The sequence below is a fragment of the Mastacembelus armatus genome, chromosome 22 (genome assembly GCF_900324485.2).
Source record: "Mastacembelus armatus chromosome 22, fMasArm1.2, whole genome shotgun sequence".
Lineage (NCBI taxonomy): Eukaryota > Metazoa > Chordata > Actinopteri > Synbranchiformes > Mastacembelidae > Mastacembelus > Mastacembelus armatus.
Genome location: NC_046654.1, coordinates 18,665,200 through 18,689,748, shown reverse-complemented (window position 1 = coordinate 18,689,748; position 24,549 = coordinate 18,665,200). Strand labels below are relative to the sequence as shown.

The 24,549-nt window shown below is 41.4% G+C and overlaps 1 protein-coding gene across 1 annotated transcript; it reads right to left on the bottom strand.

Moving 5' to 3' along the window:
- Window positions 1-667: 667 nt before the first annotated feature.
- rin3 (Ras and Rab interactor 3) lies at window positions 668-23,045 on the bottom strand. The gene is made up of 14 exons (XM_026301861.2): window positions 22,803-23,045; window positions 12,192-12,762; window positions 10,392-10,503; window positions 10,211-10,283; window positions 9,873-9,964; window positions 8,298-9,339; window positions 6,591-6,768; window positions 6,306-6,477; window positions 5,749-5,870; window positions 4,928-5,114; window positions 3,841-3,972; window positions 3,469-3,635; window positions 3,027-3,141; window positions 668-1,382 (listed from the first exon to the last, which is right to left on the bottom strand). The coding sequence occupies exons 1-14, from the start codon at window positions 22,835-22,837 to the stop codon at window positions 1,117-1,119; spliced, it is 3,264 nt and encodes a 1,087-aa protein (XP_026157646.1). The 5' UTR covers window positions 22,838-23,045; the 3' UTR covers window positions 668-1,116.
- Between the last annotated feature and the right edge of the window lie 1,504 nt (window positions 23,046-24,549).

Below are 24,549 nucleotides of genomic sequence, written 5' to 3'. Positions count from 1 at the left end.
GCTGGAATTCATAAATTCACTAATATATGATGATATGTATGTAACTTCTTGAGTTTAAAAATGTTGATGCAAACAGGAAACAGCATCTGTAAACTGTAAAAAACAGTTTATTTACAATACAGTTTGGATTAATACATAGAAGAAAATAAAGGTTTTGGTCCAAATAGCTGAGTGCCATAGTGGTGTTTTGCTTAGCACAGTTTCGACACAGCAAGAAGGTTCTGGGTTTGAATCCTGTTCAAACCTAGGGCCTTTCTTTGTGGAGTCTGCATGTTCAAACATGGAGTTTGGGGTTTGATTAATTGGTGACTCTAAATTGACTGTAGGTATGAACGTGAGTGTCTGTCTCTATGTGTCAGCTCTGCGACAGACTTTTGATCTGTCCAGGGTGTACCCTGCCTATTGCTAAATGTTAGCTGGGATTGGGTCCAGCCCTTGCAGCCCTGAGCTGGATTAAGGATAGAGAATAGATAGGGAGAACCTTTCTCTCCTTAAACAAGTGTTTTAGCATCTGTGTTCATAAAGTAACAATCTAAATGCTGTGTACTTAAATGTAGAAAAATCCAGATTCATCCTGGTAATATAATCCTGAACCAAGTGCTCAGTAATTTACAGTTTACAACTGTTTGGAGCAGAGATTGTGGGCATGAAAGATCGGAGCATCAAGTATTTAGCAGTATAAATGTTTTTATGTATGTGCATTTCAGAGTTACATGTATTTTTCATTATATAAAACCATAACCTGCCACACTCCTTCGGGTTCCAGACCCTCTTTTTTATCTTTTCATCTAATTTTATTTGGTCATTGCTCTCTTTGCATGTAGCATGTGGCACCAAACAAGTCAGCGACTTAACATCACATAAAATTATCAAGTCAAGAGAGAAAGAGAGTCATACCATATAATACATGTTTCACACACAGTCAAAAAATTAGCAATCATGCACTAACCAGTCATATTGTTCATATAAGTCTGATAGATTAATATTTCTGGTGAGGCCAGAACATTATCCTTCAATACATTCCCCTCCTCTTATGAATCAGTATATTGTTGATAAAGTTTCTGTGGTAACACTGTCGCCACAGCGATGGACTTACAATGTAGCGATATTGTGTTGTTACAAGCTAATCAGGCTGTCGTCTGCTGCTGCTGACTCCAAAGCATCGACAGCTGCTAGGTCAGCTGGGGAGAAGCTTTCTGCAGGTGGAGCCGGGGGCGGGACACTTGGGCAGCTGCGGCCAGGCTGGTTGTTGGGTTGGTCCACTGGGTGATATACAAAGTCATAGGTTCCAGGTTCGCAGCTGTTCTTAACATTGAGTGCCAGCTCAGTGGAAGCCAGGGGCTGATGAACACCATTCATATACACAGTGAGTGTGTAGGATTCTAGGATACAGACAAGGAGGTAACAATGTTACCAAGAGATTACTGCAACAATAGTGTGATGATAACATAATTGTAAAATTGCTGTAACACTGTACTACACAAGGAACACATTCATGACACTAGCCAACCTTGTTTCTAAAACAGATTATTAGCAGTAACATTAACAATTAGCCGTCAAATAAACATTCATTTTAGGACTCTGAATAGTCTAGCTAAGACTGCAGGCTTTGCTTGACAACAATGCCAGGAAGCTCTTCTTTCTGGGAGTTCAACAAGGAGAACAATATTAATTTTGTGTGTAAGTACTGAGCTGGAGTCAGGATGTGGTTAGTGTAGCTTAAGAGTAGAAACAAAAGGAAAGAGCTAATCTGGCTCTCTCCAATATTAAAAATATACTTTATGTACCTCTACAGCTCACTAATTAACATGTTGTATTTTGTGCACTTCTGGCTTTACAACAGAATACAAGTTGTAATTATTTCTTGACAAGCAATGATTCATCTGTACAGCATCTTTGGCTTTAACCAGGATTTTTAGGTTATTACAGGTCACAGTACAAGCATGATGGAACCAAATATAGCAGGCTCAGACATCCATGCTTGTGTTACGAAACAGCAAGCAGTGAAACAGTGGTCAAAATCATCTCTTTGAGAATCAAAACAGCCTTATTGGCCAAGTATGTTGGACACAAAATGAACGTAACACTGGTACAGCAGCTATCAATGTGCTTTTCAGTCCCAAGAAAATGAATTTAAATAGAAAAACTACAGCAACAAAAACCACAAAAATATACATTTAGACCTTTGGCAGGCGCCAGAGCCAACATTCTTTATATTGCAATGTAGGCAGCAAGTGCCACTTGGGTAATAGCTCACCATCATAACCCACCTGGAGGAACCTGTTCCCTGACAGAAGCTTTGACTCTTAATTTTAGTTTTGCAGTGAACTCTGATTTTTAGAATGTAAATCACAGGCAAACAAGCGTAAGAGTATCAGATAACTTGTTGTTAACACCAACAACAAGAAGGAGAATGAAGAATTGCTGCACATCATGTTCCAAAGACACAGACCACAGAACTTTAAACATGTGGTCAAACTGAGCACATTCCTCTCCACCTCTAGAAGGACAAATCATAGATTATGAAATGTATCTTAAATTAGGATTACATAGTTATTCAATACTTGATGTCTGTATGTATGTGCATGTAAAAACACTATGCTACATTATTATACCTTTTTACCCTATTCTTAAACCAAGAATAGGGTAAATGTGACTGTTTACTGTAATAGACTGGTGACCTGTCCAGGGTGTACCCCTGCTTTTCACTCAAAGAGAGCTGGGATAGGCTCCAGCAGATCCCTGTGACCCTGGTTAAGGAATAAGCGGGTATAGATGATGGATGGATGGATGGATGGATGGATGGATGGATGTGACTGTTTATAGCACAAATATTATGGTTAGAATAATTCTGCTTGTTTCAATCTTTGCAAGCCATTTTGTTACACACTAGGAAAAACATCCCCAGTTATTATAGTAACAACATTCAGGGTGTATGCCTGCCTGTCCCAGGACAATGGCTGTGATATTAGTAAATGAAATGTGGTGAATAAAATCATGCGCACAAATCCAGTGCTGACATTCACCTTGTTCAAAGCGTGCAGCACACTGCTCAGCCAGCTCTTGGATTGTCGTGGTGGGGAGGACACCCAGGGTTTTTGGGTTGATTCCAATCTCAGGACAACATACTGTCAGAAAGTCCTGTACAACATGCACAGAAGAAAACACAAAGAAGTTAAACAAGTCTAACTATATAGAGATGTCAGCTTATGTCTTAATGTGAGTGTCTGTGCCTTTTTGTTTTCCATAATCTTTTTTAAAATTGGCGCACAGTACAGTGCATTATCAATGTGTTTTTTGTTTGTTTATGTGTAAATATTTATTAATGAACATTTAATCATATTGTGTTTGAGCCAGTGTAGAAATACAAATCCTCTCTTTCATCATGTGACTCATTCTCACCTCTCCAGATCTTGCAATGTAAAGTTGAAGGTGATGCTTTCTATGTATCTAAATATGTGTGTGTACCCGAACAGATCCTTGGGCCATTCGCTCCTGGTTGAGTGTGCGTCGTCTCTCCCAGCGGTGGATGGAGTCCTGAACCTCTCTGCTGAGCTGCCGTGTTGTTGACTTATGCTGGTCAAAACCCTTAATGTGCTCCAGCGCACCATAGGTGGTGGTCAGATAATAGGAACCTTCACACACACACACACGCACACAAACACACACGCGCACACACACACACGCACACACACACACACACACACACACACACAGGTATGACCAATATTAAACACACAGACATCAAAAGGAAAAAAATTAAAAGTTCACTGTATACACTGTATGTATATATATCTATATCTATATAGATATAGATATAGATAAATGTATTTGTATAACCTTCTCCTAGTGTTAGTGATGGGTCCATCAGCTCCATCATATATTCAACATCCAGCTGCAATGCAGACAGATTAGATCTTGCCAGGACATACATCATTACAGGCAGGAAGTCATCAGCGCCATGGGCCCGTCCTAAACACAGATGCGCACACACAAACACACACACACACAAACACACACACACACACACGCACACACGCACACGCACACACATGTACGCACAAATAAACAGGGTAAAGACCAGACAGGAAACCCATTTTGATTTGATCTGGACAAGTTTATATAGTTATTCATGTTATGTAATCTGTTATGTAATTTGTTTGTACTGTACTGTATATGCAGGCTGGGATCAAGTGAGTCTAAAAACAGTAGACAGCTGATGTTTTGCGCAGTTTGTAGTATTGATATAACTAGTGGAGAATTGTTAAGAACAGAATCTGACTGTTGGTGGAGGTCAGCTTCTGGATGAGCCGGAAGCCACTGTGGCCATCAGATAATAGCTCACTGAATTTTCATCCCTACAGTTAACATGATGCCTGCTGGCCCAGAAACATCATAGATAATCTTCAATAGCCCTGCAATGGACTAGTGACCTGTCCAGGGTGTACCCCTGCCTTTCACCCAAATTGAGCTGGGATTGGCTCCAGCAGATCCCTGTGACCCTAAATAAGTGGGTATAAATAATGGATGGATGGATAATCTTCAATAAAGTCCAGCTCACAACTTCAAAAACTATATATATTAAGAATTAAAAAGCTGCATTATTTCTGATTCATTCATGTGTTTGCAGAGTTGGTAGGACGTTAGCATCTGAGCCAGAGAAGGACTAAATTGATTTGGGCACAAAAGCATACCTATTAAAGCTTGATGAATGCAAGTAAGCAAAATGTATTGATGGAAATTAAGCACTTTCTTAAAACATGGAATAAAGTTCTCTAAAAACAATCATGAAACACAAACAGGAAATAAAAACAACATACTTGTCTCCTGGTGAGGTATAGTGGAATTACTTTGTGTTTAATTTTGCGATAGGGATATTAGAACGTCAGTTTTGCTCAGAGGTTAGGGCAGTTATCGGGGTCCTGACCTGGACAGCTGACAGACATGGCATCATAGATGATCTTGCAGGCCTTCAGCAGCAGCTCAATCTTTTTCTGAGGAGAGTACTCCAGGTGGAGTTTGTTCAATTTGGTGCTGATCTTCTCCAAAGCAGAGACCTCAGGGACAGCTGTTGTTACTCCTAATGCTGTGGTGGTGCTGCCTAGTACAACAGACTGACACACATCAATACACACCGTCAGCCTCAGCAATCTGAATGAGTGATTTTCAGTATAATTTTACCCTTAGATCATGATTGGAGGGGTAACATTGGAAAACCAAGGAGCCTCTGATCTCCTTCAGGGTAAAAAAAAACAAACAAACAAAAAGAAACTGGAAACCTATTCATGTAATGTGGTGAAAAAACACAAAGGCTATGGCGGTAAGGGAAGAGGAGTAACACTAACACAGGCTACTGAATTACAGTGAATACTTAATGGAGTAAATTATTTGCAGTATTTGTTTCCTGTTCACTGCTGTTGCCAGAGAACCTGATTCTGGACAAAAGTTGTGGTAAACTTTAGGCTCCAAATGAGGCAGTTTAAAAGGAGGCTTATCTCTAGCTCTTTAAACAAGTCAGCTGAGGTCTGCCAAAAAACAATTTAAAGCAAAACTGCAACATTCATGCTCAGGGTTCTGTAGTAGTTTTTTTCAGTAAATGAATGCCATACTTTGCCTGTATTTTGTTTGGTTTTTTATTTAATCAAAAGAACTAAACTCTTTTTGCAAATGAACTCCTAGACTCCTATCACTTTTTATTCCCTGCTATTAGTGTCACCATTGTAAAGGTTCTCAGATGTTCAGTAGTACCTGGTTCTGTGTCAGTTGTTTCAGGCCGCCGCTCTTGTTGTGCAGTTTCTCCAGACAGTGGTATATTGGCTCCCTTAGAGGCTTCAGTACACTCTTACACAGAGCAGCTTCCACTATGTTCTCTACAGTACATGGACACATATGCATGAAACATAAATATGTTTCTAGATTTCCAGAAACAAACTTCATTCATTGTTGTGATATATAAAAGGGGAAATAAATTTCAATTAAACCAGTCATTCAAGCTCTTTTAGTGTTAGGGTCTCTTTAAAGTTAGTCTATAGCAATTGTAGTGTTGCACTCCCATGAAACAGTGGGACTCACAACCAAGAGATGAAAATGGAAAGCACAGGTCAAAGGTCAGCATAGGACAAAAATGCAGAATCCTACATAACTCAACTCAGTAGTATCCTTTCAACCATTTTCACAGACTGTGTTGTAGAATGAGTAAAATACACAAAGTAATTACCAGTATTACAGAATTCTGCCTATACAGACAGTCACACATTTTAAGAATTCAATTAATAAATAAAATCATCCAGTGTTGGTAAAGTTACCAAGCTTGTCTTGGCCATACTGATGTTGTAGCTCCAGCATGGCTTGCAGCTCTGCACTCTGGAGTAGGTAACTCTTCAGCTGAGTCATCATCTGTCTGATCTCTTGTAAAAGCTCTGTGGAGGAGGAGTGGTTTGACATGGTCTCCAGGGTGAAAGCACGGTGCTCTTTCACCTAAATACAAATAGACCTTTGGTTGATGTTGGTATCAAGAGAAATCAAAGTGTATCTGCTGGCTGTTGAATTGAGAGTGCAATATAGATGATGATCTTTTTCCCTTTCCTCACCAGGTTACCAAAGTAGGTCAGGGGGTCCCTGGCCAGTTCTACTATGCGCTGTGTGAGGCGGCGGTCATGGCTGATGAGGCCAGTGAGGACAGAGGACAGGCGGTATCGGGCTCTATCCAACATAACAGTAGGTGTTCTCCTCACTGATGCCTTGGGGCTACAGCTACCTGCCGGGTAACTGGAAAGAAATACACACAAAGTCTTTGTTTGTTTCATCTTCTAAATGTCTAAATGCCACCACAGTGTTTGTGATAAATGTCAAACGTGTAAGGTTTTTGTGTATGACATGACAACTTCTGTACGGGGAAATTGCAGGGAAATTGCGACATGCTTGTCCTAAGTTCAACACTTTACTTAACTACTTCAAAATAATCTGGTGAATCTAAGTAACTATTGCAGCAAATGCAGGAAAACAGGTGTTGTTGCTGGTAACAGTCAGTTCATCAAAAACATCAAAAAGCTGAGTATACAGTTCTCCTCTTGTGTGATTTAGTGTATAACTGTCCTCCTCTGATCAAGAGAGATTTGGTCTGGAACCCTTCTTCATCTCAATACACCGTCTGTGCATCTACATAGTAGCATGATTTATAAAAACAAGACTTCATTTTAGTGCTATGCACTCGTTAGACCGGTACATGCAGTGACACATTAAATAAAACTACTGGAGCTCTCTGTGCTAGTCAAAGGCAGTTTACTAATGTCATCATTAGAATGATGTACATCAGTTATTCTTATAGGAACTATAATATAAGATGGTCACCTGACTCTATTCCCTGATACGTTTCCCATTTCCTGTTCCCTTTGTTCTCTATATATATCATCTCCATAGTCTAACCACTCCAGCCACCTGTGTCCATAATCTTCCTATGTCCCCCATGTTGGGACTTTGCCCCCTGTTGGTTTACTACCTGGACTTACTGCTTGGTTTGGACTGGTTTGCACTCTCTCTTTGCCTCTATTTCTTTTTACTAAGTTTTGTTAGCCTTGGACTGACAGCAAGTCTCATTTCTCTCATATTGTTTAATAAACTATTTTACCACATCTGTCAGTCTGTACGTCTTCTGTCTCCATTTGGGTCCTCAGCTGTTTCTTTATTTCTACATCATTAACATGGATGTTGACTACCTGGAACATGTAGCTATCAGTTGCATGTTATAGTCCATTTATGTATGTCCAAATAGAGTCAGTCAATTCATAAAGCCATTCAAATTTACCAGTCTACAAGTGCTACTGTATTTCAGCAGGTAAATCCACTCAAAATGAGAAGCTGCTTTATTTTGTCTGAATCCAAGAGGCCCTTGTTTAAAAGTTTTATTTGGGGGTTTTTAAGTGCCACTAGAAACATTTTCTAACGTCTAAGTTTAATTCTGCAATATGTGGACTACTGCAAATGTGCATTGTTGCTTTGGGTCACTGTTGGCCCATTGACTTTACATTGGGATGGTGCCACTCACTTTTGTCAGTGCTGGGAAAGTTTCACAAATATATTTTGTGGATTAAAAATTCATAACATAGTATTAACTGATCTTGATCGGAGAGGAGTGGTCACTTATTATCACTGTGGGAAACTGCTTTTTGCGTCGCAGGAGGATGTTTCTCTTGCAATACCAAGAGAGGCCATGGGGAAAAATTAGCAGCAAAACAGCAAACCCATATCTGCTTCTATTAATAAAGCCATGCTGTTGATACAAGCCAGTCCAAACGTACTTGTGGTTTTGCTCCTGTTCCTGGTTCAGTTCTGCTTCTTCTTCTGTGCTGCTGGTAGAACAGGAGTCAGGGTCTGTTACCAGCACAGCACCCCCTTGTGGTGAGTACAGAGACACATCAGCCCTCCGTGGTGGGGAGGGAAGGGGTACTCTTTTCCCAGCAGTCTGATTGACTAATTCTTCATCAGCCTGGTTTGGTGACACAGGTTTGTCTGGGAAACATGGTTTCCTTCTTGGTGGAGGGACTGGACGGCCCGGTCTATTCACTAAAGGTGGACATTGGGAGCTGGATTTTTGTTTCTCGTCCTCTTTATCCATCATCACTTCTCTTTCTTCCTTCTCGTTCTCCCTCTCTTTCTTTTCTCTGTCCCTTTTCACCTCCTCCTCTTGCTGTTGGCTGCTGTTCTCTTGCTTAACTCCCTCACTTAAGAGACCTGATTTACTTCCTGTTTCGTCATTTCCTCTGTCTCCCGCTCCCTCTCTCTCAGTTTTCTTTGTAGGAATTTGTCGCTTCTCCATCTCCACACCTTCTTCTACCTCTCGGTCAGTGCTTTTTCTGGAGGAGGTGCGGCGGAGAGGAGCAGGAGGCAGAGGGGGAGCAGGAGGCCTTGATGGAAGAGGTGATGTGGACTTCCTCTCCTCTCTCTCCCCTCCTACTCTTTTTCCTTCCTCTTTTTTCTCAGCTGCTGAAGTTAGAAACATTGAAGTGTGAAGCAAGGGCGGGGGGGAGAACAGGAGGCCCATCCCAGACCCTGAACTCAGGCTTGGTGGTCGGGGTGGGGGGCGTTTGTATTTAATCTCATTGCTGGAAATGGTCTTTTTCTGACTTTTGACCTCTGGATTACCCTTCTGTGAGGCTTCTCCATTCTGCAGGGAGGAGGTGATGTTTGGGGATATAATGTTTAGATTGGTTGTGATAGAGGAGGGGATTGCATCTTTGTCAGGGCTCTTTTCCACAGTGATTGGGTTGATATACAGATATGGTCTGTTAAGAACCAGGTCCTGGTTTTTTGCCTGGTGGTTCAGATCAGATGTCCAAAAATCTGCAATAAATTACATCAGTTCAGAAAATGTTGCTTTTGTGCTCAATTAACTTTTCCTTCTGTTTTCTGTTGTGTATGTTTTATTTTCCTGCAATTATATATCTCACTTATTATAAGCATTCTTTAATTATGCAGGGATTGATGATGGCATTGCAGAAATTGGAAAGAAATTCTAGGCAGGAGGTCTGATTTTTTTATTAGCCATATTCTGTGAACTCCATGATAACTAAGCAAAGTGTCTTGACATGTGGCAGATTTATTTATTTATTCTTTTTCAAAAAGTGCTGGGATTCTTTTGTGTTTTTGACCAAGAAGTGTATTAAATGGAAACCGATTGGAACATGATCTTGATACAGATGATTTTATATTCACTCCTTGCAAAGACCATACCAAAATGTCAAAATGTTTCCTTTAGGAATAGAAGCCCTACAAATGTGATACACATTGCATACAATAAATTTCTGATGTCTGTTCATGCTGTATTTATGATTTTATATAAAAGATCAGTGCGTTAATGATATATATTTATTTACCTGTGCCCTTAGCCGAGATGATTTCCAGCTCCTCTTTTGTATTTGCTGTGGTAATGGCCCAGGGTAACCTCAGTGTGACGTCCAGGATGTCCCTAATTTGGTATAATCATTTAGCCAGCATTACATTTATGTGGACAGTCTTACTGTTTGTTTGTGCACAGTGTAAGGCGGGGATGTACTGTATATTACATGTGTTAGCTCTATGTGTGTGCTTTAGTATATATAAACTTGATAATGTGCATGCCCTGCTCATGTGTATACTGTATGCACACAACTAATGGTTATATAAGTACAACCATAATATAACATGATTTTTTTGTGTGAACATTGTGTGCTACCTGCTGACACAGTAGAAGGAGATAAGCTTGAAGATGTCATTAAAAACCAGAGAAGAACCTTCTAAATGGACCACTGAGACAGAAAAGTTAAATCAATTAACTGCTCTGCCATGCAAATCATACATTTTATATGAACAGCTGAAAACACAGTCAGGTCTCAAAAGCGGAACCTGTCACATACGTGTATTGTGTTGTTTAACCATTATATTGCATATGAGCGGTGTTCCCTGTTCATCAGGCAGCCGTAGACACAGTGTTATGCCCTTGTCCTCTGTGCTGTGGACCAGGAAAGTCTGCAAATGTCAACATGAGCACTGTCAGAATGGATAGGAAAATGCTGAATCAATTGTTTTTAAAAAACACAGTATGAACACAGAAATATACAGTATATATATTTTATCTATTGCAATGTATATACACCATAGGTTGAGCACCAGCAAAAACAACCCAACTACTACTAAAGTTTTACCAGTATAGGTTTTAAAATCTGATACTAATATTTTTGTGCAGCAGCTGCCACAATTATGTGTCAATATCTGGAAATGTTTATTTTTCCAGTCTAATAGTTTCTTATAATTTCCTAGAGAATAAGTTCATAGCTATACTCCCAGGAAGGACTATAGAAATTTGGACATACATGCTAAACTGAAGATTGACTCTGAGGTTAGAGGACTGATGTCAAACTAATGACTGTAGAAGGGGTGGACACAGCAAACCAGCTTCCGGGTTTGAAGCCATATAGGAAGTAGCCACTGATTTCAATAAGCCCTGGCTCTCAATGACATCCATTCAAAAATCAGCGCCAATTACTAGCTAAGTCAGTATTGTTGACACAGTAATCATTGTGGATTTTTCGTCTTTGTTTTAACACGCTATTAATATTCCTAATTTTATTATGTCGACATTTGCTTCGTAACACAAGATATTAAGTTAAATAACTGACCAATCAGGTGCCGCCTTTCATCCACGTCGCCTCGTTCCACTCCTACGTGGGGATGATTGACTTGTTTGATTGACAGGTTGCTTTACTCATACACAAATCGCCAACGCCCGCCATTTTATACGTAGATTTAATTGTGTATAAGCATCGTCGTAGCTTTAGCCGCTTTCTTCAGGGGGGCGTGTAAGTTCAACAAGCTCGCTGCTGATTGGCTCAGTGGTCGCCATGGGAACGTTCTCTGACACTGCCTTATTGTCCAAATATGGTACCATTTCAGCTGTTTTTTTCATTTGTCTTCATGTGCATTTGACCACATAGGCTTGTGCTTTGATCATTCCAGCAATCTACAGAGATTGTGTGACACCCTGCATTTTATTCATGCTATACACATGACACTGCAACCTAAAGCGTTTTGTTTTATACTTCATGGTTGTTGTCTTCTGTTTTATGTGGCTGTAGTGTTTCTGTTGAGCTTGAGCTGCCAAAACGTGAGTGACCTACACTTAACACTGAGCCTTAAGTCTGAGTTTAAACTTAAGCCTGAGCTCATCCGGTAAAAAGACAGAGCACTGAACCTGCTGCTGTTCCCTTTACCTGCTACTCCCACTACACCGACTGTGTAGACAATGTGTGACAAAGCATCCTCTCATCTCAATCCTCCATATTCATTACTAAGAATGCTGAACTAATTAACCAACTAACTAACCAGCTCCTCTGGACACAACTGTTTATACCTCAACTACTAAACTCATATGTTTCTCAACTGTCAACAACTATTGTCTCTTTAATAATACCAAATTACATACATGTTTTAAGGAAACAGTGTCATAACTAGGAAATGACTGAATTGTAAAATTATTTAAATAGTGTGACTCAGTAAGTTTTGACGGCTTTCATGGCAAAAATGCCACTATCATCTAGTGCATCATAGTACCATTGTTACTATTAATGTATAGTTATACAAAGACTATTGCTCAAAGCTTGGGGGCACAAATTATGCATAAATGTGTGTGTGTGTGTGTGTGTGTGTGTGTGTCTCACCCCAGCTGCCTCTTTCTCCAATATACTATTGATTTGGTCGTTGCTGAGGCTGTTGGGTTGCCATACTGCAGCACTCCCAACTAGGCAATCCAGAGGACTTGGCAATGAAGGAGTTGGAGAGAATGGTGGGACACCAAGGTGAGGTGGAGCTGGAGGTGAGGAGCCAGAGGAGGAAGAGACTGTAGGAGATAATGGAAGAGTAAGAGAATGAAGAGCAGGAGAAGTAGAAAGCTCAGAAGATTCAGCTGGTTGAAGGGAAAGCAGATGAGAAGAGACTGGGGTAGGTGAGAGAGGAGGTGGTAGAGATAGGGGAGGAGGAAAGAGAGGAACAGGACTGGAGGTGAGAGGAGGGAACAGTTTAGAGACAGGAGGAAGAGGAGGAGGGAGTGATGGGGGAGTAGATGGAGGAAGAGGAGGTCGCAAAGATAGCTGGGAGGATTTTAGTGTAGGAGTTGGTGGCTTGGGTCGACATGGCCGTGTTGGGGGGTGGGAAGGCAAGGAAGGTGGAGAGAGTGGACAAGATGACTGGATAGATGGCGTGTCGAGTGACTCTTTCACAGAGCTTGTGTGGCTGTAAAGAAAAAAAGGCATAACATAAACAATAATGTGGAGACATTTTAATATAATTTCTCAGTTTATGACCATTTTCCATCACATAATTCTAGCATTACTCGGCTCTACTAGGTTTTGGTCATTTCCCATTACAACTGAGTTCCACCTCAATGTGGGTGGAGCCGTCATAGCATGGCAACACGAAACTGCCTTGACACCACCAAGCACAGAAATGTCTCCACCTCCTCGTAGGACCATGTTGGTGTTTTGTGAGTAGAGTTAGCCATTTGCCTCACTAAAGACTATAAAAATGGAAAAACAAACTGTCACTGTTGCAGGTTTTTAATAATGGCAGGTTTGATTCTTGTGTCAGACATAGTTGGACCCGTGTCAGACGTCATGCTCATGACTCCTCTAGTGACATCACTCCCTGGGTAATCAGTGGTCCACAGTCTGTAGACGTCACATTATAGTATCGGCTCGACTCGCTTGGAGCATTGGCTGAGGAGGTACTAAAAGAGTACCTGGTATGAGGTACTGTTCTAGGATTTTTTCCTTGAGGGGGCCAGATAGGGGCATAGACAATAGAAGGGTGGCATACGGAATTAACATGTTAAACGTTGTAAAATTTCTTACAACAGTCCTTGATTTTACAGGTTAACAGTAACCATTACGGTAAAATATGAATAATAAGACTGGGTAACACTTCATTTGACACTACACTTGTCCAGTAGGTGGAGCTAGAGGAAAGCAAGAGCAAGGTGTATGTGTATTGAGAGAGTTAAAGTAAGTGTGCATCTGCAAAGGTGTATATCTGATAAGATGAATATTACATCTGGCAACGAGGATTAAAGATCTTGGATGAATACACTTTAATGTGAATTGTTCTTCAGGTTCTGAAATTTTGAAACATACTTCTTTTCCTTTCAGCTGCTCCCTTCCGGGGTCACCACAGCGAATCATCTGCCTCCATTTAACCCTATCCTCTGTATCCTCCTCACCCACACCAACTATCCTCATGTCCTCCTTCACTACATCCAAGAACCTCCTCTTTGGTCTTCCTCTAGGCCTCCTTCCTGGCAGCTCTTCAGCATCCTTTTACCAATGTATTCACTGTCCCTCCTCTGAACATGTCCAAACCATCTCAATCTGGCTTCCCTGGCTTTTTCTCCAAAACATCTAACATGAGCTGTCCCTCTGATGTACTGATTCCTGATCCTATCCATCCTCGTCCATCCCAGAGATAACCTCTCTGTTGCTCTGGACTGTTGACCCTAGGTACTTAAAATCCTCCACCTTCTTCACCTCTACTCCCTGTAACCTCACTGTTTTACTTGAGTCCCTCTCATTTACACACATACTCTTTTTTACTGTGGCTAACCTTCATTCCTCTCCTTTCCAGAGCAAACCTCTACCTTTCTAGATTTTCCTCCACCTGCTCCCTGCTCTCACTACAGATGACAATGTCATCTGCAAACATCATGGTCCACAGAGATTCCTGTCTAACCTCATCTGTCAGCCTGTCCATCACCACAGCAAACAAGAAGGGGCTCAAAGCCAATCCTTGGTGCAGTCCCACCTCCACCTTGAACTCCTCTGTCACCCCTACAGCACCCTCATCACTGTCTTACAGCTCTCATACATGTCCTGCACCACTCGAACATACTTCTCTGCCACTCCAGACTTCCTATATGCTTATGGATTAGACACACCACTGGCTGTGGAAGGATATTTCACTGCTGACATTAGTCCTGTTGCAGGGAATAGGAGCATCAAAGCGGACATTTTGGTTGTGAATGGTGCACAGACATCTGTGTTGGTACTCAAAACTACAACTACATGTTGACAGCAGTGCTGTTCCTGTTGTCCAATACGAAGACTACTCTAAGCCTCAGACAGTTTAGAGTAGTCTCCTGTTGAGGAGAAACTGCAGCAGCTCGAACAATTGGATGTCATAAGAGAAGGCAGAAGGACCTACTCCATGGGTATCACCACTCGTGGTAGTACATAAGAAAGGTGTGGATATGCGTAGAGTCAATGAAGCTGTTGTGCGTGAGCGATACCCCATCCCCACCATCAATGAAATTCTAGAGGACATAAAAGGTGCCGAGCGGTTATCACGTTGGACTTGAAATGGGGATATCACCAAATTGAGTTGGAACCTGAATCATGAGCATTGACCACATTTGTTACACACACTCTGGTCTATTGAGATATAAAAGTCTCATGTTTGGCATCTCTTCCACTCCTGAAATGTAGCAACACATAATTTGTCAAGTTTTGTAGGGCACTGATGGAGTCCACAACATCTTGGATGACTTTGGGAAGACTGTGCAAGAGTGTGATGCATGCTTGCATCAAGTGCTGAAACAGACACTAAACAAAGACAAATGTGTCTTCAGGATGATGTAGATGGAATTCATGGGATGTGCTTTCAAAAAAGGGAGTTGGGGCAGCACAGTCTAAAGTGGAGGCAGCGCAAAACAATCGACAGACAGAGAATGCCACTGAGGTGAGGAGCTTTCTTGGCTTGGTAAATTATTGTGGTCGACGTACACATCATGGGGGAAGGAACAAGAGGCTGCATTCAAGGCATTGAAGGTGGCACTGGGAACTACACAAACCATGGCTTATTACAGCTGGGAGGAGAACACACAGTTAATCATCGATGCCAGTCCAGTAGGGCTCGGAGCGATCTTGACCCAAACACAAGCTGATGGTGCATACAAGTCAGTCTACTATGCCAGTCCTGCTTTGACTCATGTGGAAAGGTGGTATTCTCAAACTGAAAGAGAAGCGCTGGCCCTAGTGTGGGTTTTATGTTGAGAGTTTTGAGATATGGTTCATTTTGATGAATAAGCATATATTTCTAAGAAAACACTACACACTACACTACACTTGTAAAGTGGTGACCAGTAGGAGGAGCTAGAGGAAAGGAAGAGCAAGGTGTATGTGTATTGAGAGTAAAAATAAAAAAGGAAGTGTGTTCACCCAGTGTGCATCTGCAAATGTGTATATCTAAGATGAACATTGCAACACTTGACAGTGTATTTACCTTAAAGTGCCAAAGTGTTGCCTAAGATGGTTTATTTCCACAAAGTAATGCTAAATTTAAAGTCTTCATACTCATTGTTTAATGTTTATTAACTGTAAAAATATGCATTTATATGTAAAATCTAAATCCTATGTGACATCAGTGCTGAAGGTGTATGTGAGGTGTAACAATATACATCAAATATTTAACAATGTGGCATCCACAAATTGTACAAACTTATTAAACTCCTCAACATTTGTCTGATAGCTTTAGCTTCTTTTCAGAAGAAGAATTTCATCCCCTTCCTGTCCAGTAGAAACTAGGCATCTCTAAATGTGTTGATTTTGAATATTTGTGACAAATAGAAGGATTAAATATTCCTCTTTATATGTGAAAATTAGGGCAGCATGGTGGCTGAGTGGTTAGCACTGTTGCCTCACAGCAAGAAGGTCATGGGTTTGCAACCTGGCCTTTCTGTGTGGAGTTTGCATGTTCTCCCCGTGCTTGCGTGGGTTTACTCCAGGTACTCCCACAGTCCAAAAACATGCATGTTAGGTTGAGTGGTGAATCTAAATTGCCCGTGTGAGTGTGTGAGGTTGTCTGTCTTTGTGTGTCTCTATGTGGCCCTGTGATGGACTGGTGACCTGTCCAGGGTGTACCCCTGCCTTTCACCCGAGAGAGAGCTGGGATAGGCTCCAGCAGATCCCTGTGACCCTGGCTTTCAGGAAAAAACGGGTATAGAAGATGGATGGATGGATGTGAAAATTATCCTACTTCACAAGGTAAATAAACTACAGTACCCTCCTGGACTACTTGGAAATGCTGGGAATGAAAGATATGATAATCTTATACAATTTGATGCTTTACTATAGATTAAACTACCTAATAGCATATGAAGTAGGTAAAATTAGCCCAACCCTAAACATCTATAGCAGTAAAATGCAACACACCCATTCATGCAGCAGCAATAATAATCAAAGACATCACATACAATATGTCTGTGAAGGCTCTCAGTCATTCAGGCGATCACAATCAAAACAAGGTTTGTTCATCTGGACATGTTTTTTAAAGGTGGAAAAGCATTTAATTTCTCATCCAAGAGTAGTCAAGTCAAGTCGAGTTTGTCATTTCAGCCATGTACAAGTACATAGTGAAACGAAACGTTTCTCCAGGACCAAGGTGCTACATAAGATGACACAGAACAACACAGAGCTACTGGGGCACAGTAAAATCACAGTGCAGCACTGACCAGTACACAGTTCTGTTTAAAAGTGAAGCTAGTGACGATAGTGCAAAGAGTACTGGAGTACAATGCAAGTAGCTGAAATAGTGTAACCATAAGTGTAAAAGTAAACATAGTAGCAGCCTATGTACAGTATATAATGTGTATTAGTAGCAGCATAAACGTGCAAAAAAAAAAGGATGGAGAGAGGATGGAGGATGCTCAGTTGTGTGTGCGTGTATATATCTATGTGTGTATGTGTTCCTTCGGTCCAGTTTCTAAATGTTGAGTCTGATGGCATGGGGGAAGAAACTATTGCTCAGTGTGGTCGCAACAGCCCGAATGTTTCGGTACCATTTTCCAGACGGCAGAAGGATAAAGAGTGTGTAAGAGGGGTGTGTGAGGTCATCCACAATGCTGGTTGCTTTGCAGATGCAGCGTTAGGTGTAAATGTCCGTTTTGGAGGGGAGAGAGATTCCGATGATCCTCTCAGCTGTCCTCACTATCCGCTGCAGGGTCTTGCGATCCGAGAGAGTGCATTTCCCAAACCAGGCATTGATGCAGCTGCTCAGGATGCTCTCAACAGTCCCTCTGTAGAACATGGTTCATTATGAAACTGGTGTTGAGGTTCTCCGCCAAGTGAACACCAAGAAACTTGGTGCTCCTGATGATCTCCACAGAGGAGCCACCAATGTTCAACTTAGGGTGGTCGTTTGGTGCTCTTCTGAAGTCAACAACCATCTCTTTTGTTTCGTCCACATTCAGAGATAGGTTGTTGGTTCTGCACCAGTCCGTTAGCCGCTGCACCTCTCTGTATGCTGACTCACCGTTCTTGCTGCTATGAACAGCATTCGAACATATGGGTCTTTATTGTCTAGGTGGGTGAGGGCCAGATGGAGGGTGGTGGTGATGGCGTTGTCTGCTGAGTGGTTGGGGCAGTAAGCAAACTGCAAGGGGTCCAGTGAGGGGGGGCAGCAGGGTCTTGATGCACCTCATGAGGAGCCTTTTGAAGCACTTCATGATGATGGGTGTAAGTGCAATGGGGCTGTAGTCATCGAGGCAGCACACTGAAGACTTCTTTGGCATGGGGATGATGGTGGTGGTGGTGCTGTTCAGGGAGGTGTTAAAGATGTCCGTGAAAACATCTGCCAGCTGGTCTGCACATGCTCTGAGTACCCTGCAAGGAATGTTGTCTGGTGCAGCAGCCTTTCACGGGTTGACTCTGTGTAGAGTCTTAGGGCCGCCTTGTCGCCTGCTCTGAAGGCAGAGTCTCGGGTCCTCAGTAGCACACGCACTTCTGTAGTCATCCACGGCTTCTGGTTAGAGCGTGCGGTGATGGTCTTGGAGACGGTGACGTCATCAATTTATTTGCTGATATAGCTGGTCACTGATGTCGTGTATTCCTCCAAGTTAGTGCATTCGGCGTCAGTTGCTGCTTCCCTGAACATGTGCCAGTCAGTGTGTTCAAAATGTTCATCTAGCTGAATGGTGGTGTCCAGAACTTTGTTGCTGAGCCACATCTCTGTGAAAACAGACAGACGCAGCAGACTCACGCCACATAGTTTTCTGGAGTCAGATGTAATCCAATTTAATGTCCAGGGAGCAGACATTGGAGAGCAGGATGGACGGGATAGACGGCCGGCTAGGGTTTGTTTTTAGCCTAGCACCGACCCCTGCCCTCTTACCACGCTTCTGCTTTCTCATCTACAGCTTGCGACGTCCCCTCCCCCAGCCACTGTCATCAGGCAACGCCAAGGGCTGGAGGTCTGGCTCCCGCAGCAATTGCAGGTCCCCAACAGCACCTGTACTTTCTGCAAAGGCTGAGGAAAGCACATCTCCCACCCCCCATCCCCACCATGTTCTACAGAGGGACTGTCGATCGTGTAGCTTCTCCAGCAAATCATCATGCAGAGTAGCTTAGTGTTGTTTCTGAAGTTTGTGTCTGGCAGAGGTACATATACGAACACCGGTAGCTCCGATGTCCATATGCCGTTAGAGAGTCAGGCTAAAGACAAGAATAGTACCAATTTGTTTCCGGAGTGGCTTCTGTGTGCTTCTGCCGCACCGCCATACAACCAGGTCTACTTAGTCAAGTCTGAATTGCAGGTTCTGTCCCAATTCAGGGACTGAATCATTCGAAGGACGCGGTCTGCAAAGGCGCAGCCTTCGTAGCCTACGTACACTGAGACGGTCTAGTCTACGGAGGACTTCCTGATTGCATCACCAACTGTTCCTGCCCCTACCATTGAGTCGTGAAGCCCCATTTCTTTTGCCTAGCAATCTTCGCAGCTGTATTAAATGAATTGCTAATGATGGAGCCAGAAATTTTATTGTTCTTGATTTATATTTTTTTGGTACAAAATGAGATAATTTGCCACTAGTGTCGGCGAGCAATGTTTCTCATTGTGTGACGTTACTTTTGGCCAACAGTCTAAACTTTAGCTAACGTTAGTTTACTAGCCACTCTGCCTTGCCACTCATATCCACTATGTTCGTTTTTGGTCACTTTTCGTAAAGAATGTTGGGATATGTTGGGCTGCGAAAGGACACCTTTATTTAGGATTTGAAGCCCCTGTTTCCTGGAAAAGAAGGCCGCATTTGAAGGAGCCTTCAGACAGTGTTGCCAACTTAGAAACTTTGTCATTATATTCAGCAAGTATTCAGACCCCTCTAGCGACACATTTTTTAAAAGCGACTAGCGACAAATCTGGCGACTTTTTCTGGTTACTGGAGACTTTTGGAGACTCTGATGTGTCTGTACTGCACCATTCTTACAATTCTCAACTTGCACGCATCAGCTGCAGCCGCCGGCCCCTCCCCCATCCCAAAGCACTCACAGGCAGCCCAGTCCTCTTGCAGCAGTCCCTCCCAGCTGCATCACAGCAGGAGATGTTCACACCTCCGCGTCACGACTGCAAGTGAATTGCACGTGCGCGAAGCCGCCACTGGCTGATCCCGCCCCGGCTTGTAGGTGAGATGTAAATGTAAAATGTTCTGTACTGATGCATGGCATAATAAAAAAATAAAATTAAATTTAAAAAAGTAAAATGTTCTTTGTCTAAAATAAATCATTGCATTTGACTCAAACAGCCTCAGTCATTTACAGCAAGACAAATGTAATTATTTCTGAGAACTTATTAACTGCAGGCCATCATGCTACATTATATGGCACAGTACAAATATTTTGAGTGTCCCTTATTCTGTCTCTTATTTCTTATAAAGAATCACAATTGTCTCTTACTTTCCATTTCTGAAGTTGGCAAAAGCGTCCATCACAATTACAGCATGTGCCATGGACATTATGCAAATTATGCAATGGCGTCATTTGACGACTTCTAGCGACTTTTAGGACAGCCAATAGCTACTTTCCTTACTGACGAGTTGGCAACCCTGCCTTCAGATCAGATCAGATTTTAGGGGTAGCCAGTTCCACCTCCAGCCACTCCAGTGGCCATGCCCTTGCTATCCCTAATGGAATACACAGTAAAGTTGAGTCAAGTAGTGCTAGTGGAAAAGCCCCTTTAATTTGCCCCCAGAAACAAGCATCTGCTCACCAGAATGGCACTTACCTATTGTGACTACAGAAATGCTGGCAAGGATTTAGGTCTAATTTAGGTTTAATAACTAGTACAAACTATTGCATGAGGTTTCTGACACAAGGTGTGTTTCATTATGTGGAATAACTGAAACAGTTGAGAAGATCACCAGCCAGCAATACTAGTCACCTAAAACCCAGAAATCAGCCAGCTCTACTTTGGTTTCAAATGACAAAGACACACCGCTCTTGTGGTCTGGTGGTTTTACTCAAAATAGCTCTGACGTATAGCAAAACTGCCTGTGTTGATCTTACCATACACTTAGGTGCAAGCATCACTGTACTAAATACTATAATAGTGTCGAAATGCTGACCTTGCTGTAGATACAGCATAGACTCTTAATGAGACAACAATGTGGCCGTGCAATTTTAGCTTTACTATAGTGGGGTGCAATGTTCTTCCAACAGCATACTTCCCTTTTTGTAAGCTTGAATTAGCCATATGTAAACAATAGATTGGTTGAGTTGTTTGCAACTTTGTGTTACATCACAAACAGAATGACACAATATGCTTTATGCCCATCAAGCATCTTCTTTTTCACTGTACTTAAAATTGAGATTAGTATTTGGCAGCAGCTAATTATTAAAGGACAGTGAAGTGCTACTTACTCTCTTGGTACCTTAAACTATTTGAATCTGTAACAGCATTCATGCACCCACCTCTTATATACCACCCTGCCTTCAGAGTGGTATATCACAAGGCTGATACATGGAGACAGACAGAAATTCACACTCACATTCACACCTACAGGCATGTTTAATTCACCAATTAACCTAACCCCATACTGCATGTCTTTGTACTGTGGGAACCAGAGAACCCAAACAAAAAAACTGAAAAAATACATTTCATTATGTAACTTTAGTGATGAACTGGTCATGAAGATTGTTTTGTTTTTTATTGTCCCCAGTTCTAAATGATCCATTACTGCGTCCAACCCAGTTTGCTGTCTCTGATCTCTGAAATATCCACAGATCACCATGTCAAACTATTAAACTATTTTAGTGTTGAATACGCGAACAAATAATACTGACACTATCTGTATGGATGGATACCACTAAAAGGAAGTAAAATTTGGGGGGGGGGTTGTTGTAATTTGGGTAAACTGACCCTTTAAAGTGAAAGAAATGGAGGATAACATGAGTTACCCCAAACACTGAATTCCTTTTGTTCACACTGTTGAGTGAGGTCACTCATGAACAAATATCCAACAAAAGTGAAGATATATGATTACAGGTCACAACCCAAATGTCATGTCAGCTTATAGGAAAGGGGTGGAATAACTGTTCAGTCAGCCATAGTAATAGAAGCTGCAGTTGCAGCCCTAACATCCTGGTACATATTTATTGAACTATTATCTTTAATACCGTTTAGAATATTGTAGACAAAATTTTATTTGGGAAGATGTTATAAATAATACATTCATATGGTTCCAAATGGTCAAAGAGCATTCTTTGGAAAAACACATCAGTTTGATCAGTGGTGGGATGAAACTAAACGTGTACATTTACTCAAGTACTGTGCTTATTTACAATTTTAAGGTCCTTGTACTTTACTGGGGTATTCTTATACCATATCACTTTATACTTCTAGTCTGCCACAAGTACAGGTTTAAAAAAAGCACCTCCGAAAATAAAATGCACAAAACTGGACAGCCAAAGGGATCCTACAGTTGCTTAGCATCATCAGTTAAACACAGTTTCAAAGTTAAAAAAGTTACAAAGTTAAACTGTGACAAGTCATCTGTCATCAAACTCTTGGTTGTATATATATATATAATGAAATAAGCTTTAAAATTCTCATGTCTTCTAATAGTCTGATCAACCTTTGTCAAGAGCTAAGTAACAACTTTCAACCACTCGCAGGTTTCCACACAATCTAACACCATATGTCAGCACTTCTGTAAACAACTGAAAACAGATTTCTCTATTTTGATTTACATGTCTGTCACTAGCTGTATATTATGTAGGTATGTAAACTAACCCAATGAGACAACATGCAATCAAAATGTTACAAAATGTCTGTATAGGCAATGACCTATATATTAGTCAGTGAGTCATCACATCTGTTTTTCCTGCTCTGCCTGTCAGACTTTCGACCACCAACTTCTCCTCCCCCCTGTGAGTTACAACATTCTTGCCTCGACAGATTGCTGTTTCTGCACTGTATTTTCAGTTAGCTGCATTGTCACAGACCCCTCATAAACTCACCTATTGTCCTGGGAAACAACGCTGGCCTCCATCATATTTCCACAGACTGAGGGTTTGACTGCTCTCTGTTACTCTGACTCCGCTACTAGCTCCATCAAAGACCCCGCCTGCTCTCTTCCCCCCTTTTCGTTCCCCTGTTGAATCGGAACAGGACTGCATAAGGGAAAACTAAAAGGCAAAGGGAAAATTTGTTTCTCTGTGTCAGCCCTCCCTTCTGTTTTTCAACTTCCTGACCTGATCGTTAGGCAGGAAGAGGCTGAGTTCTTTGGTCAGACTTCCCCTGCTCTTTGTTGCCTTTTTTTTACTTCACCAAATCTTGAGTAAAAGCTTGTGTCCCATGCAGTAATGCTTTATGTCAGAGTTGATAACATTTATCCTGTGAATGTAACCAATCACCCAAATTATTTACTTACATCTTCTCAAGCTATCTCATAGAAATATGAGCCTCATGCCATCCCATATGACCTGAATATTCAACAGATGATCTACAGCCCCCTTCTTTTCTCCTCTCCTACTTTTAAACAGTTCCAGATGCTGCCTTGTCCAAACTGGAATGCAAAGCATTATGTTTTCCTTTTGCCTTTTAGGGATTAATACAGTTTATCTTATCTTCTGTGAACCCCTCCATTTTCCTCTTTGCTTCCTGGCTCATCTCATGTCCTCTTTTTACATTCAATATAATGTCTTTGGTTTTTGTGTCCCAGGCCTTTGTATATCTTATCTCTCATTTCTAAATCTATTGATGATCCATTGATGTTATCACCAGGGATTCTTTTCTTGCTAGACCCCAACAGATACACATATGCGTGGTTTTAAAAGAGTGAAAACTAAACACAGATTTTGAATTCAAATACAAACTAAATACTGATGTTATTCTGAAACCCACAACAGATAAATCTTTAACACAGATTACAGAAGTGTGATCTAAACACCAGTCTCTCCCTTTGGGTAATTAAAAATCCTTTTACAGCAATTCTACAGACAAATCTACAGATGTAAAACTGCATGGATATGCAGTTATGCTCACAAATACACATATGTATGTGTAGTCACAGTGTGGTGGCTCTGCAGCCGCTTCCTCTGCAAACAACAGTGGACACTCTGCATATTCAGCTGTGGTTCTTTATTAACTGAATGTGACGGTTAGGTGTGAAGATACTTTTACACAAGTTGTCAAGAGCAGTGAGCAACCACTGGATGGAGCTACAGTACAGGGAATAGTGGTAGCAATTATTTAGACAATATATATATATATATATATATAGCACCATAGTAGGCTTATATATATATATATATATAGTCTTTGTTATAAATTGTGTCAGAAGCCTACTATGGTGCTACTGAATAGATTTCTAACCAGTACTTTATCGTTTCTCTTTTTTGAGCCACTATTTTCTGTTTAGCTGAAATAGACACTGAACATTTGAATTCAGTGACTCATTTGTTTACCAGGAACTGGCTACAGGATTTGACATTCTTTCAACATTCCTCACTGATGAAAACAAAATGAAGAGTGCTGAATGAATGAGTGGAGCAGCTGTCTGCTTCTGATGGAGTTAGAACTTTTAGAAAGAATATAGCTATGAATGCTTATTAAGGCTATGTACCATTCATATGGAATATCAGTAACTATTATAACAATAACTACTGAACATACATACCCTATCACAGACCATTGAAAACCTCCCTCTTGCCACATTTTATACAACCCACTGTCTAGATTTACAGTGACGACTGTTTGTTTCAA

Coding starts and splice junctions, on each gene's coding strand:
- rin3 (XM_026301861.2), bottom strand. CDS start 22,837: ATGATGGAGGCCAGCGTTGTTTCCCAGGACAATAG. Junction 10,504..12,191: donor TGGAGAAAGAGGCAGCTGGG/GTGAGACACACA, acceptor TGACATTTGCAG/ACTTTCCTGGTCCACAGCAC. Junction 3,636..3,840: donor ATCACTAACACTAGGAGAAG/GTTATACAAATA, acceptor GTGTGTGTGAAG/GTTCCTATTATCTGACCACC.